Below are 27,143 nucleotides of genomic sequence, written 5' to 3'. Positions count from 1 at the left end.
CGGGCCGTCTGTTCGCGCTTTCGGCGTTCACATCCTGCCGCTGCTCACCTGTCTGCGCTACTGCTTGACTTCGGGCTTCCCGCTCACCGCCTCATATGCGACGTGCCCACCAGGTGGAACTCCACCTTGCACATGCTGGACAGACTGTGCGAGCAGCAGCAGGCCATAGTGGAGTTTCAGCTGCAGCACGCACGGGTCAGTCGCACTGCGGAACAGCACTACTTCACCACCAATGACTGGGCCTCCATGCGAGACCTGTGTGCCCTGTTGCGCTGTTTCGAGTACTCCACCCACATGGCCAGTGGCGATGACGCCGTTATCAGCGTTACAATACCACTTCTATGTCTCCTTGAGAAAACACTTAGGGCGATGATGGAAGAGGAGGTGGCCCAGGAGGAGGAAGAGGAAGAGGGGTCATTTTTAGCACTTTCAGGCCAGTCTCTTCGAAGTGACTCAGAGGGAGGTTTTTTGCAACAGCAGAGGCCAGGTACAAATGTGGCCAGAAAGGGCCCACTACTGGAGGACGAGGAGGTGGAGGAGGAGGTGGAGGAGGATGAGGATGAAGCATGTTCACAGCGGGGTGGCACCCAAAGCAGCTCGGGCCCATCACTGGTGCGTGGCTGGGGGGAAACGCAGGATGATGACGATACGCCTCCCACAGAGGACAGCTTGTCCTTACCTCTGGGCAGCCTGGCACACATGAGCGACTACATGCTGCAGTGCCTGCGCAACGACAGCAGAGTTGCCCACATCTTAACGTGTGTGGACTACTGGGTTGCCACCCTGCTGGATCCACGGTACAAAGACAATGTGCCCACCTTACTTCATGCACTGGAGCGTGATAGTAAGATGCGAGTACAAGCGCACTTTGGTAGACGCACTACTGAGAGCATTCCCAAATGTCACAGGGGAACAAGTGGAAGACCAAGGCGAAGGCAGAGGAGGAGCAAGAGGTCGCCAACACAGCTGTGTCACGGCCAGCTCCTCTGAGGGCAGGGTTAGCATGGCAGAGATGTGGAAAAGTTTTGTCACCACGCCACAGCTAACTGCACCACCACCTGATACGGAACGTGTTAGCAGGAGGCAACATTTCAATAACATGGTGGAACAGTACCTGTGCACACCCCTCCACGTACTGACTGATGGTTTGGCCCCATTCAACTTCTGGGTCTCCAAATTGTCCACGTGGCCAGAGCTAGCCTTTTATGTCTTGGAGGTGCTGGCCTGCCCGGCGGCCAGCGTTTTGTCTAATCGTGTATTCAGCACGGCAGGGGGCGTCATTACAGACAAACGCAGCCGCCTGTCTACAGCCAATGTGGACAAGCTGACGTTCATAAAAATGAACCAGGCATGGATCCCACAGTACCTGTCCATCCCTTGTGCAGATTAGACATTAACTACCTCCCCTTAACAATATATTATTGTACCTATTTTTATTTTCATTTTAATATTATATTGCGGGGCAACCCAAAGTTGAATGAACCTCTCCTCTGTCTGGGTGCCGGGGCCTAAAAATATCTGACAGTGGCCTGTTCCAGTGGTGGGTGACATGAAGCCTGATTCTCTGCTATGACATGAAGACTGATTCTCTGCTGACATGAAGCCTGAATCTCTGTTATGGGACCTCTCTCCTCTGCCTGGGAGCCTGGGCCTTAATATATGTGACAGTGGCCTGTTCCAGTGGTGGGTGACGTGAAGCCTGATTCTCTGCTATGACATGAAGACTGATTATCTGCTGACATGAAGCCTGAAACTCTGTTAAGGGACCTCTCTCCTCTGCCTGGGTGCCGGGGCCTAAAAATATGTGACAGTGGCCTGTTCCAGTGTTGGGTGACGTAAAGCCTGATTCTCTGCTATGACATGAAGACTGATTCTCTGCTGACATGAAGCCTGAATCTCTGTTATGGGACCTCTCTCCTCTGCCTGGGTGCCGGGGCCTAAAAATATCTGACAGTGGCCTGTTCCAGTGGTGGGTGACGTGAAGCCTGATTCTCTGCTATGACATGAAGACTGATTCTCTGCTGACATGAAGCCAGATTCTCTGTTACGGGACCTCTCTCCTCTGTCTGGGTGCCGGGGCCTAAAAATATCTAAAAGTGGCCTGTTCCAGTGTTGGGTGACATAAGGCATGATTCTCTGCTAGGACATGCAGACTGATTCTCTGCTGACATGAAGCCAGATTCTCTGTTACGGGACCTCTCTCCTCTGCCTGGGTGCCTGGGACTAAATATCTGACAATGGACTGTTCCAGTGTTGGGTGACGTAAAGCATGATTCTCTGCTAGGACATGCAGACTGATTCTCTGCTGACATGAAGCCAGATTCTCTGTTACGGGACCTCTCTCCTCTGCCTGGGTGCCTGGGCCTAAATATGTGACAGTGGCCTGTTCCAGTGGTGGGTGACGTGAAGCCTGATTCTCTGCTATGACATGAAGACTGATTCTCTGCTGACATGAAGCCAGATTCTCTGTTACGAGACCTCTCTCCTCTGTCTGGGTGCCTGAGCCTAAAAATATCTGACAGTGGCCTGTTCCAGTGTTGGGTGACGTGAAGCATGATTCTCTGCTAGGACATGCAGACTGATTCTCTGCTGACATGAAGCCAGATTCTCTGTTACGGGACCTCTTTCCTCTGCCTGGGTGCCTGGGCCTAAATATCTGACAATGGACTGTTCCAGTGTTGGGTGACGTAAAGCATGATTCTCTGCTAGGACATGCAGACTGATTCTCTGCTGACATGTAGCCAGATTCTCTGTTACGGGACCTCTCTCCTCTGCCTAGGTGCCTGGGCCTAAATATGTGACAGTGGCCTGTTCCAGTGGTGGGTGACGTGAAGCCTGATTCTCTGCTATGACATGAAGACTGATTCTCTGCTGACATTTAGCCAGATTCTCTGTTACGGGACCTCTCTCCTCTGCCTGGGTGCCTGGGATTAAATATGTGACAGTGGCCTGTTCCAGTGGTGGGTGATGTGAAGCCTGATTCTCTGCTATGACATGAAGACTGATTCTCTGCTGACATGAAGCCAGATTCTCTGTTACGGGACCTCTCTCCTCTGCCTGGGTGCCTGGGCCTAAATATGTGACAGTGGCCTGTTCCAGTGGTGGGTGACGTGAAGCCTGATTCTCTGCTATGACATGAAGACTGATTCTCTGCTGACATGAAGCCAGATTCTCTGTTACGGGACCTCTCTCCTCTGTCTGGGTGCCTGAGCCTAAAAATATCTGACAGTGGCCTGTTCCAGTGTTGGGTGACGTGAAGCATGATTCTCTGCTAGGACATGCAGACTGATTCTCTGCTGACATGTAGCCAGATTCTCTGTTACGGGACCTCTTTCCTCTGCCTGGGTGCCTGGGCCTAAATATCTGACAATGGACTGTTCCAGTGTTGGGTGACGTAAAGCATGATTCTCTGCTAGGACATGCAGACTGATTCTCTGCTGACATGAAGCCAGATTCTCTGTTACGGGACCTCTCTCCTCTGCCTAGGTGCCTGGGCCTAAATATGTGACAGTGGCCTGTTCCAGTGGTGGGTGACGTGAAGCCTGATTCTCTGCTATGACATGAAGACTGATTCTCTGCTGACATGAAGCCAGATTCTCTGTTACGGGACCTCTCTCCTCTGCCTGGGTGCCTGGGCCTAAATATGTGACAGTGGCCTGTTCCAGTGGTGGGTGACGTGAAGCCTGATTCTCTGCTATGACATGAAGACTGATTCTCTGCTGACATGAAGCCAGATTCTCTGTTACGGGACCTCTCTCCTCTGCCTGGGTGCCTGGGATTAAATATGTGACAGTGGCCTGTTCCAGTGGTGGGTGATGTGAAGCCTGATTCTCTGCTATGACATGAAGACTGATTCTCTGCTGACATGAAGCCAGATTCTCTGTTACGGGACCTCTCTCCTCTGCCTGGGTGCCTGGGCCTAAATATGTGACAATGGACTGTTCCAGTGTTGGGTGACGTAAAGCATAATTCTCTGCTAGGACATGCAGACTGATTCTCTGCTGACATGAAGCCTGAATCTCTGTTATGGGACCTCTCGCCTCTGTCTGGGTGCCGGGGCCTAAAATATCTGACAGTGGCATGTTCCAGTGGTGGGTGACGTGAAGCCTGATTCTCTGCTATGACATGAAGACTGATTCTCTGCTGACATGAAGCCAGATTCTCTGTTACGGGACCTCTCTCCTCTGCCTGGGTGCTTGGGCCTAAATATCTGACAATGGCCTGTTCCAGTGGTGGGTGACGTGAAGCCTGATTCTCTGCTATGACATGAAGACTGATTCTCTGCTGACATGAAGCCAGATTCTCTGTTATGGAACCTCTCTCCTCTGCCTGGATGCCTGGGCCTAAATATCTGACCATGGACTGGTCCAGTGTTGGGTGACATAAAGCATGATTCTCTGCTAGGACATGCAGACTGATTCTCTGCTGACATGAAGCCTGAATCTCTGTTATGGGACCTCTCTCCTCTGCCTGGGTGCCGGGGCCTAAAAATATCTGACAGTGGCCTGTTCCACTGGTGGGTGACGTGAAGCCTGATTCTCTGCTATGACATGAAGACTGATTCTCTGCTGACATGAAGCCAGATTCTCTGTTAAGGGACCTCTCTCCTCTGTCTGGGTGCCGGGGCCTAAAAATATCTAAAAGTGGCCTGTTCCAGTGTTGGGTGACGTAAAGCATGATTCTCTGCTAGGACATGCAGACTGATTCTCTGCTGACATGAAGCCAGATTCTCTGTTACGGGACCTCTCTACTCTGCCTGGGTGCCTGGGCCTAAATATCTGACAATGGACTGTTCCAGTGTTGGGTGACGTAAAGCATGATTCTCTGCTAGGACATGCAGACTGATTCTCTGCTGACATGAAGCCAGATTTTTGTTACGGGACCACTCTCCTCTGCCTGGGTGCCTGGGCCTAAATATGTGACAGTGGCCTGTTCCATTGGTGGGTGACGTGAAGCCTGATTCTCTGCTATGACATGAAGACTGATTCTCTGCTGACATGAAGCCAGATTCTCTGTTACGGGACCTCTCTCCTCTGCCTGGGTGCCTGGGCCTAAAAATATGTGACAGTGGCCTGTTCCAGTGGTGGGTGACGTAAAGCCTGATTCTCTGCTATGACATGAAGACTGATTCTCTGCTGACATGAAGCCTGAATCTCTGTTATGGGACCTCTCTCCTCTGCCTGGGTGACGGGGCCTAAAAATATCTGACAGTGGCCTGTTCCAGTGGTGGGTGACGTGAAGCCTGATTCTCTGCTATGACATGAAGACTGATTCTCTGCTGACATGAAGCCAGATTCTCTGTTACGGGACCTCTCTCCTCTGTCTGGGTGCCGGGGCCTAAAAATATCTGACAGTGGCCTGTTCCAGTGTTGGGTGACGTAAAGCATGATTCTCTGCTAGGACATGCAGACTGATTCTCTGCTGACATGAAGCCAGATTCTCTGTTACGGACCTCTCTCCTCTGCCTGGGTGCCTGGGCCTAAATATCTGACAATGGACTGTTCCAGTGTTGGGTGACGTAAAGCATGATTCTCTGCTAGGACATGCAGACTGATTCTCTCTCTGCTGACATGAAGCCTGAATCTCTGTTATGGGACCTCTCTCCTCTGCCTGGGTGCCGGGGCCTAAAAATATCTGACAGTGGCATGTTCCAGTAGTGGGTGACCTGAAGCCTGATTCTCTGCTATGACATGAAGACTGATTCTCTGCTGACATGAAGCCAGATTCTCTGTTAAGGGACCTCTCTCCTCTGCCTGGGTGCCTGGGATTAAATATGTGACAGTGGCCTGTTCCAGTGGTGGGTGATGTGAAGCCTGATTCTCTGCTATGACATGAAGACTGATTCTCTGCTGACATGAAGCCAGATTCTCTGTTACGGGACCTCTCTCCTCTGCCTGGGTGCCTGGGCCTAAATATGTGACAATGGACTGTTCCAGTGTTGGGTGACGTAAAGCATAATTCTCTGCTAGGACATGCAGACTGATTCTCTGCTGACATGAAGCCTGAATCTCTGTTATGGGACCTCTCGCCTCTGTCTGGGTGCCGGGGCCTAAAAATATCTGACAGTGGCATGTTCCAGTGGTGGGTGACGTGAAGCCTGATTCTCTGCTATGACATGAAGACTGATTCTCTGCTGATATGAAGCCAGATTCTCTGTTACGGGACCTCTCTCCTCTGCCTGGGTGCTTGGGCCTAAATATCTGACAATGGCCTGTTCCAGTGGTGGGTGACGTGAAGCCTGATTCTCTGCTATGACATGAAGACTGATTCTCTGCTGACATGAAGCCAGATTCTCTGTTATGGAACCTCTCTCCTCTGCCTGGATGCCTGGGCCTAAATATCTGACCATGGACTGGTCCAGTGTTGGGTGACATAAAGCATGATTCTCTGCTAGGACATGCAGACTGATTCTCTGCTGACATGAAGCCTGAATCTCTGTTATGGGACCTCTCTCCTCTGCCTGGGTGCCGGGGCCTAAAAATATCTGACAGTGGCCTGTTCCACTGGTGGGTGACGTGAAGCCTGATTCTCTGCTATGACATGAAGACTGATTCTCTGCTGACATGAAGCCAGATTCTCTGTTAAGGGACCTCTCTCCTCTGTCTGGGTGCCGGGGCCTAAAAATATCTAAAAGTGGCCTGTTCCAGTGTTGGGTGACGTAAAGCATGATTCTCTGCTAGGACATGCAGACTGATTCTCTGCTGACATGAAGCCAGATTCTCTGTTACGGGACCTCTCTACTCTGCCTGGGTGCCTGGGCCTAAATATCTGACAATGGACTGTTCCAGTGTTGGGTGACGTAAAGCATGATTCTCTGCTAGGACATGCAGACTGATTCTCTGCTGACATGAAGCCAGATTTTTTGTTACGGGACCTCTCTCCTCTGCCTGGGTGCCTGGGCCTAAATATGTGACAGTGGCCTGTTCCATTGGTGGGTGACGTGAAGCCTGATTCTCTGCTATGACATGAAGACTGATTCTCTGCTGACATGAAGCCAGATTCTCTGTTACGGGACCTCTCTCCTCTGCCTGGGTGCCTGGGCCTAAAATATGTGACAGTGGCCTGTTCCAGTGGTGGGTGACGTAAAGCCTGATTCTCTGCTATGACATGAAGACTGATTCTCTGCTGACATGAAGCCTGAATCTCTGTTATGGGACCTCTCTCCTCTGCCTGGGTGACGGGGCCTAAAAATATCTGACAGTGGCCTGTTCCAGTGGTGGGTGACGTGAAGCCTGATTCTCTGCTATGACATGAAGACTGATTCTCTGCTGACATGAAGCCAGATTCTCTGTTACGGGACCTCTCTCCTCTGTCTGGGTGCCGGGGCCTAAAAATATCTGACAGTGGCCTGTTCCAGTGTTGGGTGACGTAAAGCATGATTCTCTGCTAGGACATGCAGACTGATTCTCTGCTGACATGAAGCCAGATTCTCTGTTACGGAACCTCTCTCCTCTGCCTGGGTGCCTGGGCCGAAATATCTGACAATGGACTGTTCCAGTGTTGGGTGACGTAAAGCATGATTCTCTGCTAGGACATGCAGACTGATTCTCTCTCTGCTGACATGAAGCCTGAATCTCTGTTATGGGACCTCTCTCCTCTGCCTGGGTGCCGGGGCCTAAAAATATCTGACAGTGGCATGTTCCAGTAGTGGGTGACCTGAAGCCTGATTCTCTGCTATGACATGAAGACTGATTCTCTGCTGACATGAAGCCAGATTCTCTGTTAAGGGACCTCTCTCCTCTGCCTGGGTGCCTGGGCTTAAATATGTGACAGTGGCCTGTTCCAGTGGTGGGTGACGTGAAGCCTGATTCTCTGCTATGACATGAAGACTGATTCTCTGCTGACATGAAGCCTGAATCTCTATTATGGGACCTCTCTCCTTTGCCTGGGTGCCTGGGCCTAAATATGTGACAATGGACTGTTCCAGTGGTGGGTGACGTGAAGCCTGATTCTCTGCTATGACATGAAGACTGATTCTCTGCTGACATGAAGCCTGAACCTCTGTTATGGGACCTCTCTCCTCTGCCTGGTTGCCTGGGCATAAATATGTGACAGTGGCCTGTTCCAGTGGTGGGTGACGTGAAGCATGATTCTCTGCTATGACATGCAGACTGATTCTCTGCTGACATGAAGCCTGAATCTCTGTTATGGGACCTCTCTCCTCTGCCTGGGTGCCGGGGCCTAAAATTATCTGACAGTGGCCTGTTCCAGTAGTGGGTGACGTGAAGCCTGATTCTCTGCTATGACATGAAGACTGATTCTCTGCTGACATGAAGCCAGATTCTCTGTTACGGGACCTCTCTACTCTGTCTGGGTGCCGGAGCCTAAAAATATCTGACAGTGGCCTGTTCCAGTGTTGGGTGACGTAAAGCATGATTCTCTGCTAGGACATGCAGACTGATTCTCTGCTGACATGAAGCCAGATTCTCTGTTACGGGACCTCTCTCCTCTGCCTGGGTGCCTGGGCCTAAATATCTGACAATGGACTGTTCCAGTGTTGGGTGACGTAAAGCATGATTCTCTGCTAGGACATGCAGACTGATTCTCTGCTGACATGAAGCCAGATTCTCTGTTACGGGACCTCTCTCCTCTGCCTGGGTGCCTGGGCCTAAATATGTGACAGTGGCCTGTTCCAGTGGTGGGTGACGTGAAGCCTGATTCTCTGCTATGACATGAAGACTGATTCTCTGCTGACATGAAGCCAGATTCTCTGTTACGGGACCTCTCTCCTCTGCCTGGGTGCCTGGGCTTAAATATGTGACAGTGGACTGTTCCAGTGGTGGGTAACGTGAAGCCTGATTCTCTGCTATGACATGAAGACTGATTCTCTGCTGACATGAAGCCTGAATCTCTGTTATGGGACCTCTCTCCTTTGCCTGGGTGCCTGGGCCTAAATATGTGACAATGGACTGTTCCAGTGGTGGGTGACGTGAAGCCTGATTCTCTGCTATGACATGAAGACTGATTCTCTGCTGACATGAAGCCTGAATCTCTGTTATGGGACCTCTCTCCTCTGCCTGGTTGCCTGGGCCTAAATATGTGACAGTGGCATGTTCCAGTGGTGGGTGACGTAAAGCCTGATTCTCTGCTATGACATGAAGACTGATTCTCTGCTGACATGAAGCCAGATTCTTTGTTACGGGACCTCTCTCCTCTGCCTGGGTGCCGGTGCCTAAAAATATCTGACAGTAGCCTGTTCCAGTGGTGGGTGATGTGAGGCCTGATTCTCTGCTATGACATGCAGACTGATTCTCTGCTGACATGAAGCCAGATTCTCTGTTACGGGACCTCTCTCCTCTGCCTGGGTGCCTGGGCCTAAATATCTGACAATGGCCTGTTCCAGTGGTGGGTGACGTGAAGCCTGATTCTCTGCTATGACATGAAGACTGATTCTCTGCTGACATGAAGCCAGATTCTCTGTTACGGGACCTCTCTCCTCTGCCTGGGTGCCTGGGCCTAAATATCTGACAATGGCCTGTTCCAGTGGTGGGTGACGTGAAGCCTGATTCTCTGCTATGACATGAAGACTGATTCTCTGCTGACATGAAGCCAGATTCTCTGTTACGGGACCTCTCTCCTCTGCCTGGGTGCCTGGGCCTAAATATGTGACAATGGACTGTTCCAGTGTTGGGTGACGTAAAGCATAATTCTCTGATAGGACATGCAGACTGATTCTCTGCTGACATGAAGCCAGATTCTCTGTTATGGACCTCTCTCCTCTGCCTGGGTGCCTGGGCCTAAATATCTGACCATGGACTGTTCCAGTGTTGGGTGACGTAAAGCATGATTCTCTGCTAGGACATGCAGACTGATTCTCTGCTGACATGAAGCCTAAATCTCTGTTATGGGACTTCTCTCCTGTGCCTGGGTGCCGGGGCCTAAAAATATCTGACAGTGGCCTGTTCCACTGGTGGGTGACGTGAAGCCTGATTCTCTGCTATGACATGAAGACTGATTCTCTGCTGACATGAAGCCAGATTCTCTGTTACGGGACCTCTCTCCTCTGCCTGGGTGCCGGTGCCTAAAAATATCTGACAGTGGCCTGTTCCAGTGGTGGGTGACGTGAAGCCTGATTCTCTGCTATGACATGAAGACTGATTCTCTGTTGACATGAAGCCAGATTCTCTGTTACGGGACCTCTCTCCTCTGCCTGGGTGCCTGGGCCTAAATATGTGACAATGGACTGTTCCAGTGTTGGGTGACGTAAAGCATAATTCTCTGCTAGGACATGCAGACTGATTCTCTGCTGACATGAAGCCAGATTCTCTGTTATGGAACCTCTCTCCTCTGCCTGGGTGCCTGGGCCTAAATATCTGACCATGGACTGGTCCAGTGTTGGGTGACGTAAAGCATGATTCTCTGCTAGGACATGCAGACTGATTCTCTGCTGACATGAAGCCTAAATCTCTGTTATGGGACTTCTCTCCTGTGCCTGGGTGCCGGGGCCTAAAAATATCTGACAGTGGCCTGTTCCACTGGTGGGTGACGTGAAGCCTGATTCTCTGCTATGACATGAAGACTGATTCTCTGCTGACATGAAGCCAGATTCTCTGTTAAGGGACCTCTCTCCTCTGTCTGGGTGCCGGGGCCTAAAAATATCTAAAAGTGGCCTGTTCCAGTGTTGGGTGACGTAAAGCATGATTCTCTGCTAGGACATGCAGACTGTTTCTCTGCTGACATGAAGCCAGATTCTCTGTTACGGGACCTCTCTCCTCTGCCTGGGTGCCTGGGCCTAAATATCTGACAATGGACTGTTCCAGTGTTGGGTGACGTAAAGCATGATTCTCTGCTAGGACATGCAGACTGATTCTCTGCTGACATGAAGCCAGATTCTTTGTTAAGGGACCTCTCTCCTCTGCCTGGGTGCCTGGGCCTAAATATGTGACAGTGGCCTGTTCCATTGGTGGGTGACGTAAAGCCTGATTCTCTGCTATGACATGAAGACTGATTCTCTGCTGACATGAAGCCAGATTCTCTGTTACGGGACCTCTCTCCTCTGCCTGGGTGCCTGGGCCTAAATATGTGACAGTGGCCTGTTCCAGTGGTGGGTGACGTGAAGCCTGATTCTCTGCTATGACATGAGACTGATTCTCTGCTGACATGAAGCCTGAATCTCTGTTATGGGACCTCTCTCCTCTGCCTGGGTGCCGGGGCCTAAAAATATGTGACAGTGGCCTGTTCCAGTGTTGGGTGACGTAAAGCATGATTCTCTGCTAGGACATGCAGACTGATTCTCTGCTGACATGAAGCCAGATTCTCTGTTACGGAACCTCTCTCCTCTGCCTGGGTGCCTGGGCCTAAATATCTGACCATGGACTGTTCCAGTGTTGGGTGACGTAAAGCATGATTCTCTGCTAGGACATGCAGACTGATTCTCTGCTGACATGAAGCCAGATTCTCTGTTACGGGACCTCTCTCCTCTGCCTGGGTGCCTGGGCCTAAATATCTGACAATGGACTGTTCCAGTGTTGGGTGACGTAAAGCATGATTCTCTGCTAGGACATGCAGACTGATTCTCTGCTGACATGAAGCCAGATTTTTTGTTACGGGACCTCTCTCCTCTGCCTGGGTGCCTGGGCCTAAATATGTGACAGTGGCCTGTTCCATTGGTGGGTGACGTGAAGCCTGATTCTCTGCTATGACATGAAGACTGATTCTCTGCTGACATGAAGCCAGATTCTCTGTTACGGGACCTCTCTCCTCTGCCTGGGTGCCTGGGCCTAAATATGTGACAGTGGCCTGTTCCAGTGGTGGGTGACGTGAAGCCTGATTCTCTGCTATGACATGAAGACTGATTCTCTGCTGACATGAAGCCTGAATCTCTGTTATGGGACCTCTCTCTTCTGCCTGGGTGCCGGGGCCTAAAAATATGTGACAGTGGCCTGTTCCAGTGGTGGGTGACGTAAAGCCTGATTCTCTGCTATGACATGAAGACTGATTCTCTGCTGACATGTAGCCTGAATCTCTGTTATGGGACCTCTCTCCTCTGCCTGGGTGACGGGGCCTAAAAATATCTGACAGTGGCCTGTTCCAGTGGTGGGTGACGTGAAGCCTGATTCTCTGCTATGACATGAAGACTGATTCTCTGCTGACATGAAGCCAGATTCTCTGTTACGGGACCTCTCTCCTCTGTCTGGGTGCCGGGGCCTAAAATATCTGACAGTGGCCTGTTCCAGTGTTGGGTGACGTAAAGCATGATTCTCTGCTAGGACATGCAGACTGATTCTCTGCTGACATGAAGCCAGATTCTCTGTTACGGAACCTCTCTCCTCTGCCTGGGTGCCTGGGCCGAAATATCTGACAATGGACTGTTCCAGTGTTGGGTGACGTAAAGCATGATTCTCTGCTAGGACATGCAGACTGATTCTCTGCTGACATGAAGCCTGAATCTCTGTTATGGGACCTCTCTCCTCTGCCTGGGTGCCGGGGCCTAAAAATATCTGACAGTGGCCTGTTCCAGTAGTGGGTGACCTGAAGCCTGATTCTCTGCTATGACATGAAGACTGATTCTCTGCTGACATGAAGCCTGAATCTCTGTTATGGGACCTCTCTCCTCTGCCTGGTTGCCTGGGCATAAATATGTGACAGTGGCCTGTTCCAGTGGTGGGTGACGTGAAGCCTGATTCTCTGCTATGACATGAAGACTGATTCTCTGCTGACATGAAGCCTGAATCTCTGTTATGGGACCTCTCTCCTCTGCCTGGTTGCCTGGGCATAAATATGTGACAGTGGCCTGTTCCAGTGGTGGGTGACGTGAAGCATGATTCTCTGCTATGACATGCAGACTGATTCTCTGCTGACATGAAGCCTGAATCTCTGTTATGGGACCTCTCTCCTCTGCCTGGGTGCCGGGGCCTAAAAATATCTGACAGTGGCCTGTTCCAGTAGTGGGTGACGTGAAGCCTGATTCTCTGCTATGACATGAAGACCGATTCTCTGCTGACATGAAGGCCAGATTCTCTGTTACGGGACCTCTCTCCTCTGCCTGGGTGCCTGGGCCTAAATATCTGACAATGGACTGTTCCAGTGTTGGGTGACGTAAAGCATGATTCTCTGCTAGGACATGCAGACTGATTCTCTGCTGACATGTAGCCAGATTCTCTGTTTTGGGACCTCTCTCCTCTGCCTGGGTGCCTGGGCCTAAATTTGTGACAGTGGCCTGTTCCAGTGGTGGGTGACGTGAAGCCTGATTCTCTGCTATGACATGAAGACTGATTCTCTGCTGACATGAAGCCAGATTCTCTGTTACGGGAGCTCTCTACTCTGCCTGGGTGCCTGGGCTTAAATATGTGACAGTGGCCTGTTCCAGAGGTGGGTAACGTGAAGCCTGATTCTCTGCTATGACATGAAGACTGATTCTCTGCTGACATGAAGCCTGAATCTCTGTTATGGGACCTCTCTCCTTTGCCTGGGTGCCTGGGCCTAAATATGTGACAATGGACTGTTCCAGAGGTGGGTGACGTGAAGCCTGATTCTCTGCTATGACATGAAGACTGATTCTCTGCTGACATGAAGCCTGAATCTCTGTTATGGGACCTCTCTCCTCTGCCTGGGTGCCTGGGCCTAAATATCTGACAATGGACTGTTTCCAGTGTTGGGTGAAGTAAAGAATGATTCTCTGCTATGACATAAAGACTGATTCTCTGCTGACATGAAGCCTGAATCTCTGTTATGGGACCTCTCTCCTCTGCCTGGTTGCCTGGGCCTAAATATGTGACAGTGGCCTGTTCCAGTGTTGGGTGACGTAAAGCATGATTCTCTGCTAGGACATGCAGACTGATTCTCTGCTGACAGGAAGCCTGAATCTCTGTTATGGGACCTCTCTCCTCTGCCTGGGTGCCGGGGCCAAAAAATATCTGACAGTGGCCTGTTCCAGTGGTGGGTGACGTGAAGCCTGATTCTCTGCTATGACATGAAGACTGATTCTCTGCTGACATGAAGCCAGATTCTCTGTTACGGGACCTCTCTCCTCTGCCTGGGTGCCGGTGCCTAAAAATATCTGACAGTAGCCTGTTCCAGTGGTGGGTGATGTGAGGCCTGATTCTCTGCTATGACATGCAGACTGATTCTCTGCTGACATGAAGCCAGATTCTCTGTTACGGGACCTCTCTCCTCTGCCTGGGTGCCTGGGCCTAAATATCTGACAATGGCCTGTTCCAGTGGTGGGTGACGTGAAGCCTGATTCTCTGCTATGACATGAAGACTGATTCTCTGCTGACATGAAGCCAGATTCTCTGTTACGGGACCTCTCTCCTCTGCCTGGGTGCCTGGGCCTAAATATCTGACAATGGCCTGTTCCAGTGGTGGGTGACGTGAGGCCTGATTCTCTGCTATGACATGAAGACTGATTCTCTGCTGACATGAAGCCAGATTCTCTGTTACGGGACCTCTCTCCTCTGCCTGGGTGCCTGGGCCTAAATATGTGACAATGGACTGTTCCAGTGTTGGGTGACGTAAAGCATAATTCTCTGCTAGGACATACAGACTGATTCTCTGCTGACATGAAGCCAGATTCTCTGTTATGGAACCTCTCTCCTCTGCCTTGGTGCCTGGGCCTAAATATCTGACCATGGACTGGTCCAGTGTTGGGTGACGTAAAGCATGATTCTCTGCTAGGACATGCAGACTGATTCTCTGCTGACATGAAGCCTGAATCTCTGTTATGGGACCTCTCTCCTCTGCCTGGGTGCCGGGGCCTAAAAATATCTGACAGTGGCCTGTTCCACTGGTGGGTGACGTGAAGCCTGATTCTCTGCTATGACATGATAACTGATTCTCTGCTGACATGAAGCCAGATTCTCTGTTAAGGGACCTCTCTCCTCTGTCTGGGTGCCGGGGCCTAAAAATATCTAAAAGTGGCCTGTTCCAGTTTTGGGTGACGTAAAGCATGATTCTCTGCTAGGACATGCAGACTGATTCTCTGCTGACATGAAGCCAGATTCTCTGTTACGGGACCTCTCTCCTCTGCCTGGGTGCCTGGGCGTAAATATCTGACAATGGACTGTTCCAGTGTTGGGTGACGTAAAGCATGATTCTCTGCTAGGACATGCAGACTGATTCTCTGCTGACATGAAGCCAGATTCTCTGTTACGGGACCTCTCTCCTCTGCCTGGGTGCCTGGGCTTAAATATGTGACAGTGGCCTGTTCCAGTGGTGGGTGACGTGAAGCCTGATTCTCTGCTATGACATGAAGACTGATTCTCTGCTGACATGAAGCCTGAATCTCTGTTATGGGACCTCTCTCCTCTGCCTGGGTGCCTGGGCCTAAATATGTGACAGTGGCCTGTTCCAGTGGTGAGTGACGTGAAGCCTGATTCTCTGCTATGACATGAAGACTGATTCTCTGCTGACATGAAGCCTGAATCTCTGTTACGGGACCTCTCTCCTCTGCCTGGGTGCCTAGGCCTAAATATGTGACAGTGGCCTGTTCCAGTGGTGGGTGACGTGAAGCCTGATTCTCTGCTATGACATGCAGACTGATTCTCTGCTGACATGAAGCCAGATTCTCTGTTACGGGACCTCTCTCCTCTGCCTGGGTGCCTAGTCCTAAATATGTGACAGTGGCCTGTTCCAGTGGTGGGTGACGTGAAGCCTGATTCTCTGCTATGACATGAAGACTGATTCTCTGCTGACATGAAGCCTGAATCTCTGTTATGGGACCTCTCTCCTCTGCCTGGGTGCCTGGGCCTAAATATCTGACAATGGCCTGTTCCAGTGGTGGGTGACGTGAAGCCTGATTCTCTGCTATGACATGAAGACTGATTCTCTGCTGACATGAAGCCAGATTCTCTGTTACGGGACCTCTCTCCTCTGCCTTGGTGCCTGGGCCTAAATATGTGACAATGGACTGTTCCAGTGTTGGGTGACGTAAAGCATGATTCTCTGCTAGGACATGCAGACTGATTCTCTGCTGACATGAAGCCAGATTCTCTGTTACGGGACCTCTCTCCTCTGCCTGGGTGCCTGGGCCTAAATATCTGACAATGGACTGTTCCAGTGTTGGGTGACGTAAAGCCTGATTCTCTGCTAGGACATGCAGACTGATTCTCTGCTGACATGAAGCCAGATTCTCTGTTACGGGATCTCTCTCCTCTGCCTGGGTGCCTGGGCCTCAATATCTGACAATGGACTGTTCCAGTGTTGGGTGAAGTAAAACATGATTCTCTGCTATGACATGCAGACTGATTCTCTGCTGACATGAAGCCAGATTCTCTGTTACGGGACCTCTCTCCTCTGTCTGGGTGCCTGGGCCTAAATATATGACAATGGACTGTTACAGTGGTGGGTGATGTGAAGCCAGATTCTCTGCTATGGCATGAAGAGACTGATTCTCTGCTGACATGAAGCCAGATTCTCTGCTATGGGACCTCTCTCCAATTGATATTGGTTAATTTTTATTTATTTTAATTTTATTTTAATTAATTTCCCTATCCACATTTGTTTGCAGGGGATTTACCTACATATTGCCGCCTTTTGCAGCCCTCTAGCTCTTTCCTGGGCTGTTTTTCAGCCTTTTTAGTGCCCAAAAGTTTGGTCCCCATTGACTTCAATGGGGTTCGGGACGAAGTTCGGGTCGGGTTCGGATCCCGAACATTTCCGGGAAGTTCGGCCGAACTTCTCGAACCCGAACATCCAGGTGTTCGCTCAACTCTAGTTCACATACTTTTTCCACCTGCACTGTGAATGTTTACATGGTGTTTTCAATAAAAACATGGTAACATTTAATTCTTTGTGTGTTATTAGTTTAAGCAGACTGTGATTGTCTATTGTTGTGACTTAGATGAAGATCAGATCACATTTTATGACCAATTTGTGCAGAAATCCATATCATTCCAAAGGGTTCACATACTTTTTCTTTTAACTGTAAGTAGCTATCACATTCTGATTCTGTGAAACAAATCCACTTGAAAAACATGAAACAAATATTTGGATACTTTAGGTGGCCATCCCCTGTGAGGCCATCCAGACTACCAATGTTATAAAACATCATTGGTTCCAACTGCTCACACAGATGATTTCATCTTTGTCTCACAGCTAAAGTGCAGCAGGAGATAGACGAATTGACCAAGTCCTTGCGTCCTCCTGAGATCACAGACAAACCCAATCTGCCGTATACAAACGCTGTCATCCATGAAATACAAAGAGTCCTCGACATCACACCAACTGCACTTCACCATGCCACCACTGAAGATGTCAAGTTCAGAGGTTACACCATCCCAAAGGTACCGAGTATTCTCTACATTGCACAGAAAGGAATCCAATGTATATTTGACAGCAGGTATTTGGCCTAATTTTTCTCCTTCTACAATCAGAAGGTGAAAACCTGTTCTAACCTAGTCCAGTTCACACAGCTGACAATCTTATCACAATGTATCAGTGAAGTCAAAATTTCAAATTGGCAGAAATGTTAAATCTACAATTGCTGTTATGTGATTTCTATGACTGGTGGTGACTCATGTCCTACAATGGAATGTGATTGGAGTAGACTAGATTGGGGATTACAGCATTTGAATTAGGGCTCATGCACATGAAAGTTTTTTTGCGTTCAGTATACTGGCCGTTATTTTAGTTCAGTATGCGTTACTTATACTGAACCATTCATTTCAATGGGTCAGGCAAAAAAACTGAAGTGTCTCCGTGTGCATTCCGTTTCCGTATTTCAGTTTATCCGTTCCGTTCAAAGATAGAACATGTCCTATTATTGCCCGCAAATCACGTTCCGTGGCTCCATTCAAGTCAATGGATCCGCAAAAAAAATGGAACACATACGGAATGTACTTCGTATGTCTTCCGTATCCGTTCTGTTTTTGCGGAACCATCTATTGAAAATGTTATGCCCAGCCCAATTTTTTCTATGTAATTACTGTATACTGTATATGCCATATGGAAAAAATGGAACGGAAAAACAGAATGGAACCGGAAACACTACTGAAACAAAAAATTGAAAAACTGATCCGTTAAAAACGGACCGCAAAACACTGAAAAATCCATACGGTCGTGTGAACAAGCCCGTAGGGTACGACCGCACGTTCAGATTTCATGATGCAGATTTGGAAGTTAAAAACAGGAGTAAATTAAACAAATAGGAGATTAAATCTGTCCTTGATAATGTCTCTCTTTTTTGATGCACTCCTGAGTTTGTCTTCCAAAACTGCTTCAGGAAACCAGAATGTTTGTCAGTATCCTAAAGAAAGCTGAAAAAAGACATGGGTTCATCAAGTTCAGGAGTAATTGATTGATTAGTTCTAACCCTTAATGGCATGTTGTCCTGAACTCCACTAGCACCACTGTCCTTACCTACTTGCACGTTCGTTCTAAACAATGGCCCAGAAGTGGACGGCAGTCTCTACTTAACTAAGTGCAGGGGTCTATGCGGGAGAAGATAAAGGTTAAAAAATAACAAACGTAGTGGCAGGCAGGCACAAGGTAAATATACCAAAAGCGATAAGCAGCACTGTAAAAAATGGACCGGGTCAAAACCAGGAGTCTCAAGACAATAAGAGCCAAAATCAGAGGAAAGAGTAATACAATACCAAGCAGGGTCGATATCAAGAAGTCACATCAGGGTCCAAATCGTCAGGCAGAAGCAGAGTCAGGATCAAATTCAGGGGTCAGAGATCCAGATAGCAGTGTAACTATAATAGGGTGCCGCGGGAAGTACGGGGAAGGAAAGACAACCAAACGGAACCACAACTAAACAACAACAGACTAGGCCCCAAACCTAGGGAATAAAGAGGTCGCCTCCTAGCATTCCCTGATACTCTCCCTAAGCTGCTAACAACATGTGCAAATCTCAATGGTAGAAATGCACATGCACAGGAACCTGAGGCTGCTTAAACACTGCACCAAACCCTCAGCTTAGGGAACAGGAAAAGAGGCAACCAAACTGAAGGAGCTAGAGTCTCCCTGAGGCCTAGTCAGAACAGACACACCAAGAAAAGGGAAAGGACTTAGCTTGAGATGTAACTGGTACAGGAGAACCACCACACAAGTAGAGCACTCCACAGAAGAGCTATTAGCCGCAGGGAAACAAGTGAGAGGCGGAACATATAAAGAGCCACCTGACTAATAATGAGCAGCATCTGCAAAGAGGTGGAAACCTGTCAGCAACAATGAAAACAAGAGAGATCTGTCAAATAGACTCCTGAGTCTTCCGTCTATTTGAACTTCTAAGATCTCTCCCAGGGCCGGCGGTGACAGTACCCCCCTTCTACGGGTGACCTCCGGGCACCCAGGACCAACTTTATCAGGGTGGGCTCTGTGAAAGGCCTTCAGAAGCTGACTGGCATTCACATCAGTTGCCAGGACCCACATTCTCTCCTTTGGACCGTAACCCTTCCAATGAACAAGGTATCGAAGGGAACCCTGAAGGACACGAGAGTCAACAACTCTGGAAATTTGAAACTCCAGATTCCCATCAACCAAGACAGGTGGAGGTGGCAAGGAAGATGGTACAGCAAGTTCCACATAACTCTTTATTAAAGATTTATGGAAGACATTATGGATCTTCCAAGCTTGCGGAAGTTCAAGGCGAATAGAAACCGGATTAATAATGGCAGAGATCTTGTATGGACCAATAAATATTGGACCTAACTTCCAGGATGGCACCTTCAACTTAATGTTCTTAGTGGACAACCACACCAAATCACCCACATTCAGGTCTGAATCAGGCACACGTTTCTTGAACGTTTATACCTATCGCCCATCTTTTTTAAATTGATTTGAATTTTCCGCCAGATAGATGATAAGAAAGAAGCAAATCTCTCCTCATCAGGTATACCAGAGGAACTATTCCCAGAGAACGTACCAAACTGAGGGTGAAACCCATATGCACCATAAAATGGTGACTTATCAGTGAACTCCTGACGACTGTTATTCAAAGCAAATTCAACCAAAGACAAAAATGAGGACCACTCCCCCTGATTCTCAGCAACAAAACACCTCAAATATGTCTCCAGATTCTGGTTAGTGCATTCAGTTTGTCCCTTCGAGTGAGGGTGAAATGCCGAAGAGAAGGACAAACGAATCCCCAGATGAGTACAGAAAGCCTTCCAGAATCTGGACACAAATTGAGTCCCTCTATCAGACACCACATCAGAGGGAATGCCGTGTAATTTCACAATGTTATCAACAAATGTCAGAGCCAGAGTTTTGGCATTGGGTAAACCAGAAAATGGAATGAAGTGTGCCATCTTACTGAAGCGGTCGACCACCACCAAAATCACCGTCATCCACAAAGAACTGGGCAAATCGGTGATAAAGTCCATGGACAAGTGTGTCCAGGGACAGGATGGACAAAAGTAGAAGAGATCCTGAGGGCCGAGTATGAGTCACCTTGGCACGTGCACAGGTCTCACAAGCTGCCACATAGCCCTCAACACTCTTACGTATCTCCGAGAAATAAGATCAACAGTGGATCTGCTCCCAGGATGTCCAGCAAGGACAGTATCATGATGTTCCTTAAACACCTTGTGATGAAGCTCAAAAGGAACAAACAACCTCCCTGGGGGACAGGAATCAGGTGCCTCTCCCTGAACTTCCAACACCTCTGCCTCCAGTTCAGGATAGAGGGCGGATACAACCACCCCATCAGCCAAAATCGGACCAGCATCGGCCTTGACATTCTTGACCCCAGGGCAAAAAGTGACAATGAAATCAAATCTGGTAAAAAACAAAGACCATCTGGCCTGCCTTAGGTTCAAACGTTTAGTCGACTCCAGGTAGGCCAGATTTTTATGATTGGTAAATACAGTAATGGGATGAATCTCTCCTTCCGACCAAGGACGCCATTCCTTAAAGGCCTACTTAATGGCCAGCAACTCTCTATTGCCAACATCATAATTTCTCTCGGCAGAAGAGAGTTTTTTCGAGAAAAAAAAGCACGAGGGCGCCATTTGCCAGGAGAAATACCCTACGACAGAACTGCACCACCTCCCACTTCTGCTGCATCCACCTCAACAATAAATGGGACCAGAAGAAAAACATTTCTTAATAGTAGAAAAAGCATGTAACGCCTCTTCCGACCAGACAGAGAAATCCACCCCTTTCTTAGTCATGTCAGTCAGAGGTTTAACAAAAGTGGAATAATTCAAGATACATTTTCTGTAGTAATTGGTAAACCCCAAAAACCTCATAAGCGCTTTCTGATTCTCGGGCAGATCCCATTCCAAGACCGCACAGACTTTCTCGGGATCCATGCAATAGCCCTAAATGGAAAGCAGATAACACAGAAAAGGAATCTCTTAAACAGCAAACACACATTTTTCTAACTTGGCATATAACTTATTCTCCCGGAGGATCAGCAAGACTTGTCTCAAATGATACTGATGACTCTTCATGTCGGGCGAATAAATCAATATGTCATCCAGGTATACGACAACAAACCTTCCCACCAAATGCTAAAAAATGTCATTGATGAAATGTTGCTATACTGCCGGGGCATTGGTCAAACCAAAAGGCATGAGCAAGTTCTCAAAATGACCCACAGGAGTATTAAAAGTAGGGGTGGGCGCTATGGCCCAAAATCTATATTGCGATATAATTTGAAGCATGTGCGATATGCGATTTTTATCGCGATATAGTATTTTCTTCTGTATATATACAAAAAATACAAATTACAAAACTGCCATAAGACATGTCCCCCAGAGCCAGTGCCAATAGCCGCAAGCCCCATGGCATTTGCCATCATCTGCCATCAGACATGTCCTTGTCCCACAGAGCCAGTGCCATCAGCCCCAAGCCCCATGGCATTTGCCATCATTTGCCATCAGACATGTCCCCCAGAGCCAGTGCCATCAGCCCTAAACCCCATGGCATTTGCCATCATCTGCCATATGTCCCCCAGAGCCAGTGCCATCAGCCCCATGTGGCATTTGCCATCAACTGCCTGCCATATGTCCCCCAGAACAGTCAGTGCCATCAGCCCCATGTGGCATTTGCCTGCCATATGTCCCCCAGAAGAGCCAGTGCCATCAGCCCATGGCCATCCTTTGCAAATAGACCCCCCCCCCCCCGATCCTCCAGCCCCCCTTACCCCCAGAAGAATCGCTATACTTACCTTTCCTGCAGGGTGCTCGGTGAGTCGGCAGTCCGCAAGTGTTGTCGCGTCTTCTTCCCAGCATGCATTGCAGGACCTGACGTCACACACAGCGTCAGCCAGCGGGCTGACGCTGTGTGCACGCCAGGCCCTGGCAACTACAGTACAGCACGGTGAGGAGTCGGGAGCCAGAGCCACGGCAGTGAGAAGGTTTGGATTCGTCTATTCACTACCGCGCCTGGTCATATCGCGGTCCGGCGATATATGCGATATGGACAAAATCTGTATCGTTGCACAGATTCATATCGTCCATATCGCATATCGCATATATCGCCCACCCCTAATTAAAAGCTGTCTTCCATTCATCCCCCTCTCTAATTCTTACCAGATTATATGCCCCTCTTAGGTCTAATTTAGAAAACACCATAGCTCCAACAATCTGGTTGAACAAATCTGGGATCAGGGGAAGGGGATAAGGATCACGGATAGTGAAGCGATTCAACTCTCGGAAATCTAGACACGGTCTCAATGTCCCTACTTCCTTCTTTACAAAAAAGAACCCTTTCACAATAGGTGACTTAGATGGTCTGATGTGTCCCTTTGCCAAACTCTCAGTAATATACACTGCTCAAAAAAATAAAGGGAACACAAAAATAACACATCCTAGATCTGAATTAATTAAATAATCTTCTGAAATACTTTGTTCTTTACATAGTTGAATGTGCTGACAACAAAATCACACAAAAATTAATAAATGGAAATCAAATTTTTCAACCCATGGAGGTCCGGATTTGGAGTCACACTCAAAATTAAAGTGGAAAAACACACTACAGGCTGATCCAACTTTGATGTAATGTCCTTAAAACAAGTCAAAATGAGGCTTAGTAGTGTGTGTGGCCTCCACGTGCCTGTATGACCTCCCTACAACGCCTGTGCATGCTCCTGATGAGGTGGCGGACGGTCTCCTGAGGGATCTCCTCCCAGACCTGGACTAAAGCATCTGCCAACTCCTGGACAGTCTGTGGTGCAACGTGACGTTGGTGGATAGAGCGAGACATGATGTCCCAGATGTGCTCAATTGGATTCAGGTCTGGGGAACGGGCGGGCCAGTCCATAGCATCAATGCCTTCGTCTTGCAGGAACTGCTGACACACTCCAGCCACATGAGGTATAGCATTGTCTTGCATTAGGAGGAACCCAGGGCCAACCGCACCAGCATATGGTATCACAAGGGGTTTGAGGATCTCATCTCGGTACCTAATGGCAGTCAGGCTACCTCTGGCGAGCACATGGAGGGCTGTGCAGCCCTCCAAAGAAATGCCACCCCACACCATTACTGACCCAATGCCATACCGGTCATGCTGGAGGATGTTGCAGTCAGCAGAACGTTCTCCACACATCTCAAGACTCTGTCACGTCTGTCACATGTGCTCAGTGTGAACCTGCTGTCATCTGTGAAGAGCACAGGGCGCCAGTGGCGAATTTGCCAATCTTGGTCTTCTCTGGCAAATGCCAAACGTCCTGCACGGTGTTGGGCTGTGAGCACAACCCCCACCTGTGGACGTCGGGCCCTCATATCACCCTCATGGAGTCTGTTTCTGACCGTTTGTGCAGACACATGCACATTTGTGGCCTGCTGGAGGTCATTTTGCAGGGCTCTGGCAGTGCTCCTCCTGTTCCTCCTTGCACAAAGGAGGAGGTAGCGGTCCTGCTGCTGGGTTGTTGCCCTCCTACGGCCTCCTCCACGTCTCCTGATGTACTGGCCTGTCTCCTGGTAGCGCCTCCATGCTCTGGACACTACGCTGACAGACACAGCAAACCTTCTTGCCACAGCTAGCATTGATGTGCCATCCTGGATAAGCTGCACTACCTGAGCCACTTGTGTGGGTTGTAAACTCCATCTCATGCTACCACTAGAGTGAAAGAACCGCCAGCATTCAAAAGTGACCAAAACATCAGCCAGGAAGCATAGGAACTGAGAAGTGGTCTGTGGTCACCACCTGCAGAACCACTCCATTATTGGGGGTGTCTTGCTAATTGCCTATAATTTCCACCTGTTGTCTATCCCATTTACACAACAGCATGTGAAATTGATTGTCACTCAGTGTTGCTTCCTAAGTGGACAGTTTGATTTCATAGAAGTGTGATTGACTTGGAGTTACATTGTGTTGTTTAAAGGGCTTCTGTCACCCCACTAAAGTGATTTTTTTTTTTTTGGGCTAGTTAAATTAGTTATATTGCGATCTATGAAAATATAATGGTGTTACTTACTTTGATCCAGCAGTTTCTTCCAAAAACGAAGTTTTATAATATGTAAATTCGGTCTCTACCAGCAAGTAGGGCGGTTACTTGCTGGTAGCTGCTGCAGAAATCGCCCCCGTGTTGATTGACAGGGCCAGCCGGGATCTCCTCCTCCGGCCAGCCCTGTCGGCATTTCAAAAATCGCGCGCCTGTGTTCATTCGGCGCACGCGCTCTGAGATGAGGAGGTTCGTCTCCTCAGAACTCCCTCAGTGCGCCTGCGCCGATGACATCACCGAAATAGAAGACGTCATCGGCGCAGGCGCAGTGGGGTGACAGAAGCCCTTTAAGTGTTCCCTTTATTTTTTTGAGCAGTGTACTTTCGCATAGCAACTCTTTCGGGTTCAGAAAGGTTATACAACCGAGACTTTGGCAACTTAGCTCCGGGAATCAGATTGACAGGGCAATCATATTCTCTATGAGGGGGCAACTCCTGATCCACACTCTCAGAGACCACATCAGAAAAATCTGAGAGAAACGGGGGAAACATCTTAGTGGATATCCCAGCAAGAGATGTGTCGAGACAGTTGTCCATACAGTAATCACTCCAGCCCTTGATCTGTCTCGCTTGCCAATCAATGGTAGGGTTATGTTTGGTCAACCATGGCAACCCTAGCACCAGAGGAGCCGGCAGAGCCTTCATTATAAAAAGAGAAATACCCTCAACATGAGAATCCCCCACCCTTAAATGGATATCCTGCACCATGTGAGTCAAAGATTTTTGAGAAAGGGGGGCAGAATCAATAGCGAACACAGAGATCTCTTTGTCAAGTGCATTAGATTTAAAACCATGCATCAGGACAAACTGGTAATCCACAAGGGTAACCCCAGCCCCGCTGTCAAAAAAATACCTCCACATCATTATTTTTGGAATCTAGCGCCACCCTGGCAGGCGGGAGAAAACGGGTACAACCAGTAAAAGACAAGAGAATGTTCTCAGATTCCCCAACTACTCTTCCAAGAGTTAGAGAACAAAACTTATTGGTAACGCCTTTTTTTTTTATTCTTGCCTTGACATTTTACATAGGGACAAACATTAACAAAATGACCCCCTTTACCACAAAAAAACCTGTCTCTTTCTAGCCCTGAAGTTGTTATCACCAGGGTTTGGAGAGACCCATCCAAATTGCATAGGTTCATCTCCAAACATGGGCTCAGGTGTCTCAGTACCCCGAGTGTCAGAGGGGACCGACCTCCCTTCAGGTAATACATCCCGAGAGAATGGAGTCTTGCACCTTTCCCTCAGACGTCTATCAATTCGTACCGCAAGAGACATGGCAGCTTCTAATGAAACAGGATTTTTATGGAGTGCTAAGGCATCTTTTAGTCTCTCAGATAGCCCCTGACAGAACTGACTCCGGATAGCAGGGTCATTCCACTCAGAATCAGTTGCCCACCTCATGAATTCAGCGCAATAGGACTCAGCAGACCGATTTCCCTGTTACAAGCCGCGCAACATAGATTCAGCCAGAGAAACTCGGTCTGGGTCGTCATAAATAAGTCCCAAGGCTCTGAAAAACTCATCCACTGACCAGAGGGATTGGGATCCGGTCGGCGAAGAAAAGGCCCAGGTTTGAGCGTCACCTTTCAATAAAGAAATAACGATCCCCATCTTTTGACTCTCGTCACCAGAGGAGTGAGAGTGTAAGTGAAAATAAAGTTTGCAAGATTCACTGAACCGAACTAAGTTGTCACTTCCTCCGGCAAATCGGTCCGTGAATGGCAATCTTAGGTTCAGAGCAGGTCTGGACCCCACTGGCGGAGACAGATGCCTGACACCTTGCAACAGATTCACGGAGGTCTGCTACCTCCAACGACAACCCCTGCATGCGATCTACCAGTGTAGAGACAGGATCTATGGCAACACAGAGCATGGGTAACAGTAACGGTATTTGGCGGCTGATAATGTCACGGGAAGTACGGGGAAGGAAAGACAACCAAACGGAACCACAACTAAACAACAACAGACTAGGCCCCAAACCTAGGGAATAAAGAGGTCACCTCCTAGCATTCCCTGATACTCTCCCTAAGCTGCTAACAACATGTGCAAATCTCAATGGTAGAAATGCACATGCACAGGAACCTGAGGCTGCTGAAACACTGCACCAAACCCTCAGCTTAGGGAACAGGGAAAGAGGCAACCGGCTCCTTCCAAACTGAAGGAGCTAGAGTCTCCCTGAGGCCTAGTCAGGACAGACACACCAAGAAAAGGGAAAGGACTTAGCTTGAGATGTAACTGGAACAGGAGAACCACCACACAAGCAGAGCACTCCACAGAAGAACTATCAGCCGCAGGGAAACAAGTGAGAGGCAGAACATATAATGAGCCACCTGACTGATAATGAGCAGCATCTGCAAAGGGGTGGAAACCTGTCAGCAACAATGAAAACAAGAGAGATCTGTCAAATAGACTCCTGAGTCTTCCGTGTATTTGTAACTTCTAAGATCTCTCCCAGGGCCGGCGGTGACATAGGGCTAATGAGGCAATCACAAGGGATAAACAGCATTCACAGGCAACCTGTGGCCAGCAGGTTACCTGTTTAAAAAGGCCATGCTTCCTGGTCACATGACGCCCTCGGCATCACTTGACCAATGACATCAGCACATCAGCACACCAGCTTGGGAGTGCCACCTGTGATTGGGTGCCACTGCTTTACACGGATTCCTTCATCAGGCGTACTACCTAGGTATGAAGGGACTGGTGATGTCCCGAAAGCTCGCTATGTAACATCATTACTTCTATCTTTGTTAGCCATTAAAAGGTATCAAACCTGCAATACTCTTATTTTGTTTCTCTTAATGAGAGCA

General features: G+C 48.9%; 1 protein-coding gene across 1 annotated transcript in view; it reads left to right on the top strand.

The window, feature by feature from the left end:
* Positions 1 to 27,143, top strand: part of LOC121002846 (cytochrome P450 2C29-like) — a 205,873-nt gene that overhangs the window by 116,578 nt on the left and 62,152 nt on the right. Inside the window, exon 6 of the mRNA XM_040434456.1 lies at positions 17,035 to 17,222. Coding sequence (XP_040290390.1) covers positions 17,035 to 17,222 — 188 coding nt within the window. The remainder of the gene's footprint in view (positions 1 to 17,034; positions 17,223 to 27,143) is intronic.

This window comes from Bufo bufo, chromosome 5, assembly GCF_905171765.1.
Source record: "Bufo bufo chromosome 5, aBufBuf1.1, whole genome shotgun sequence".
In the NCBI taxonomy this organism is placed as follows: domain Eukaryota; kingdom Metazoa; phylum Chordata; class Amphibia; order Anura; family Bufonidae; genus Bufo; species Bufo bufo.
The sequence above is the reverse complement of the archived record's forward strand: the minus strand, read 5'-3'. Positions and strand labels throughout refer to the sequence as shown.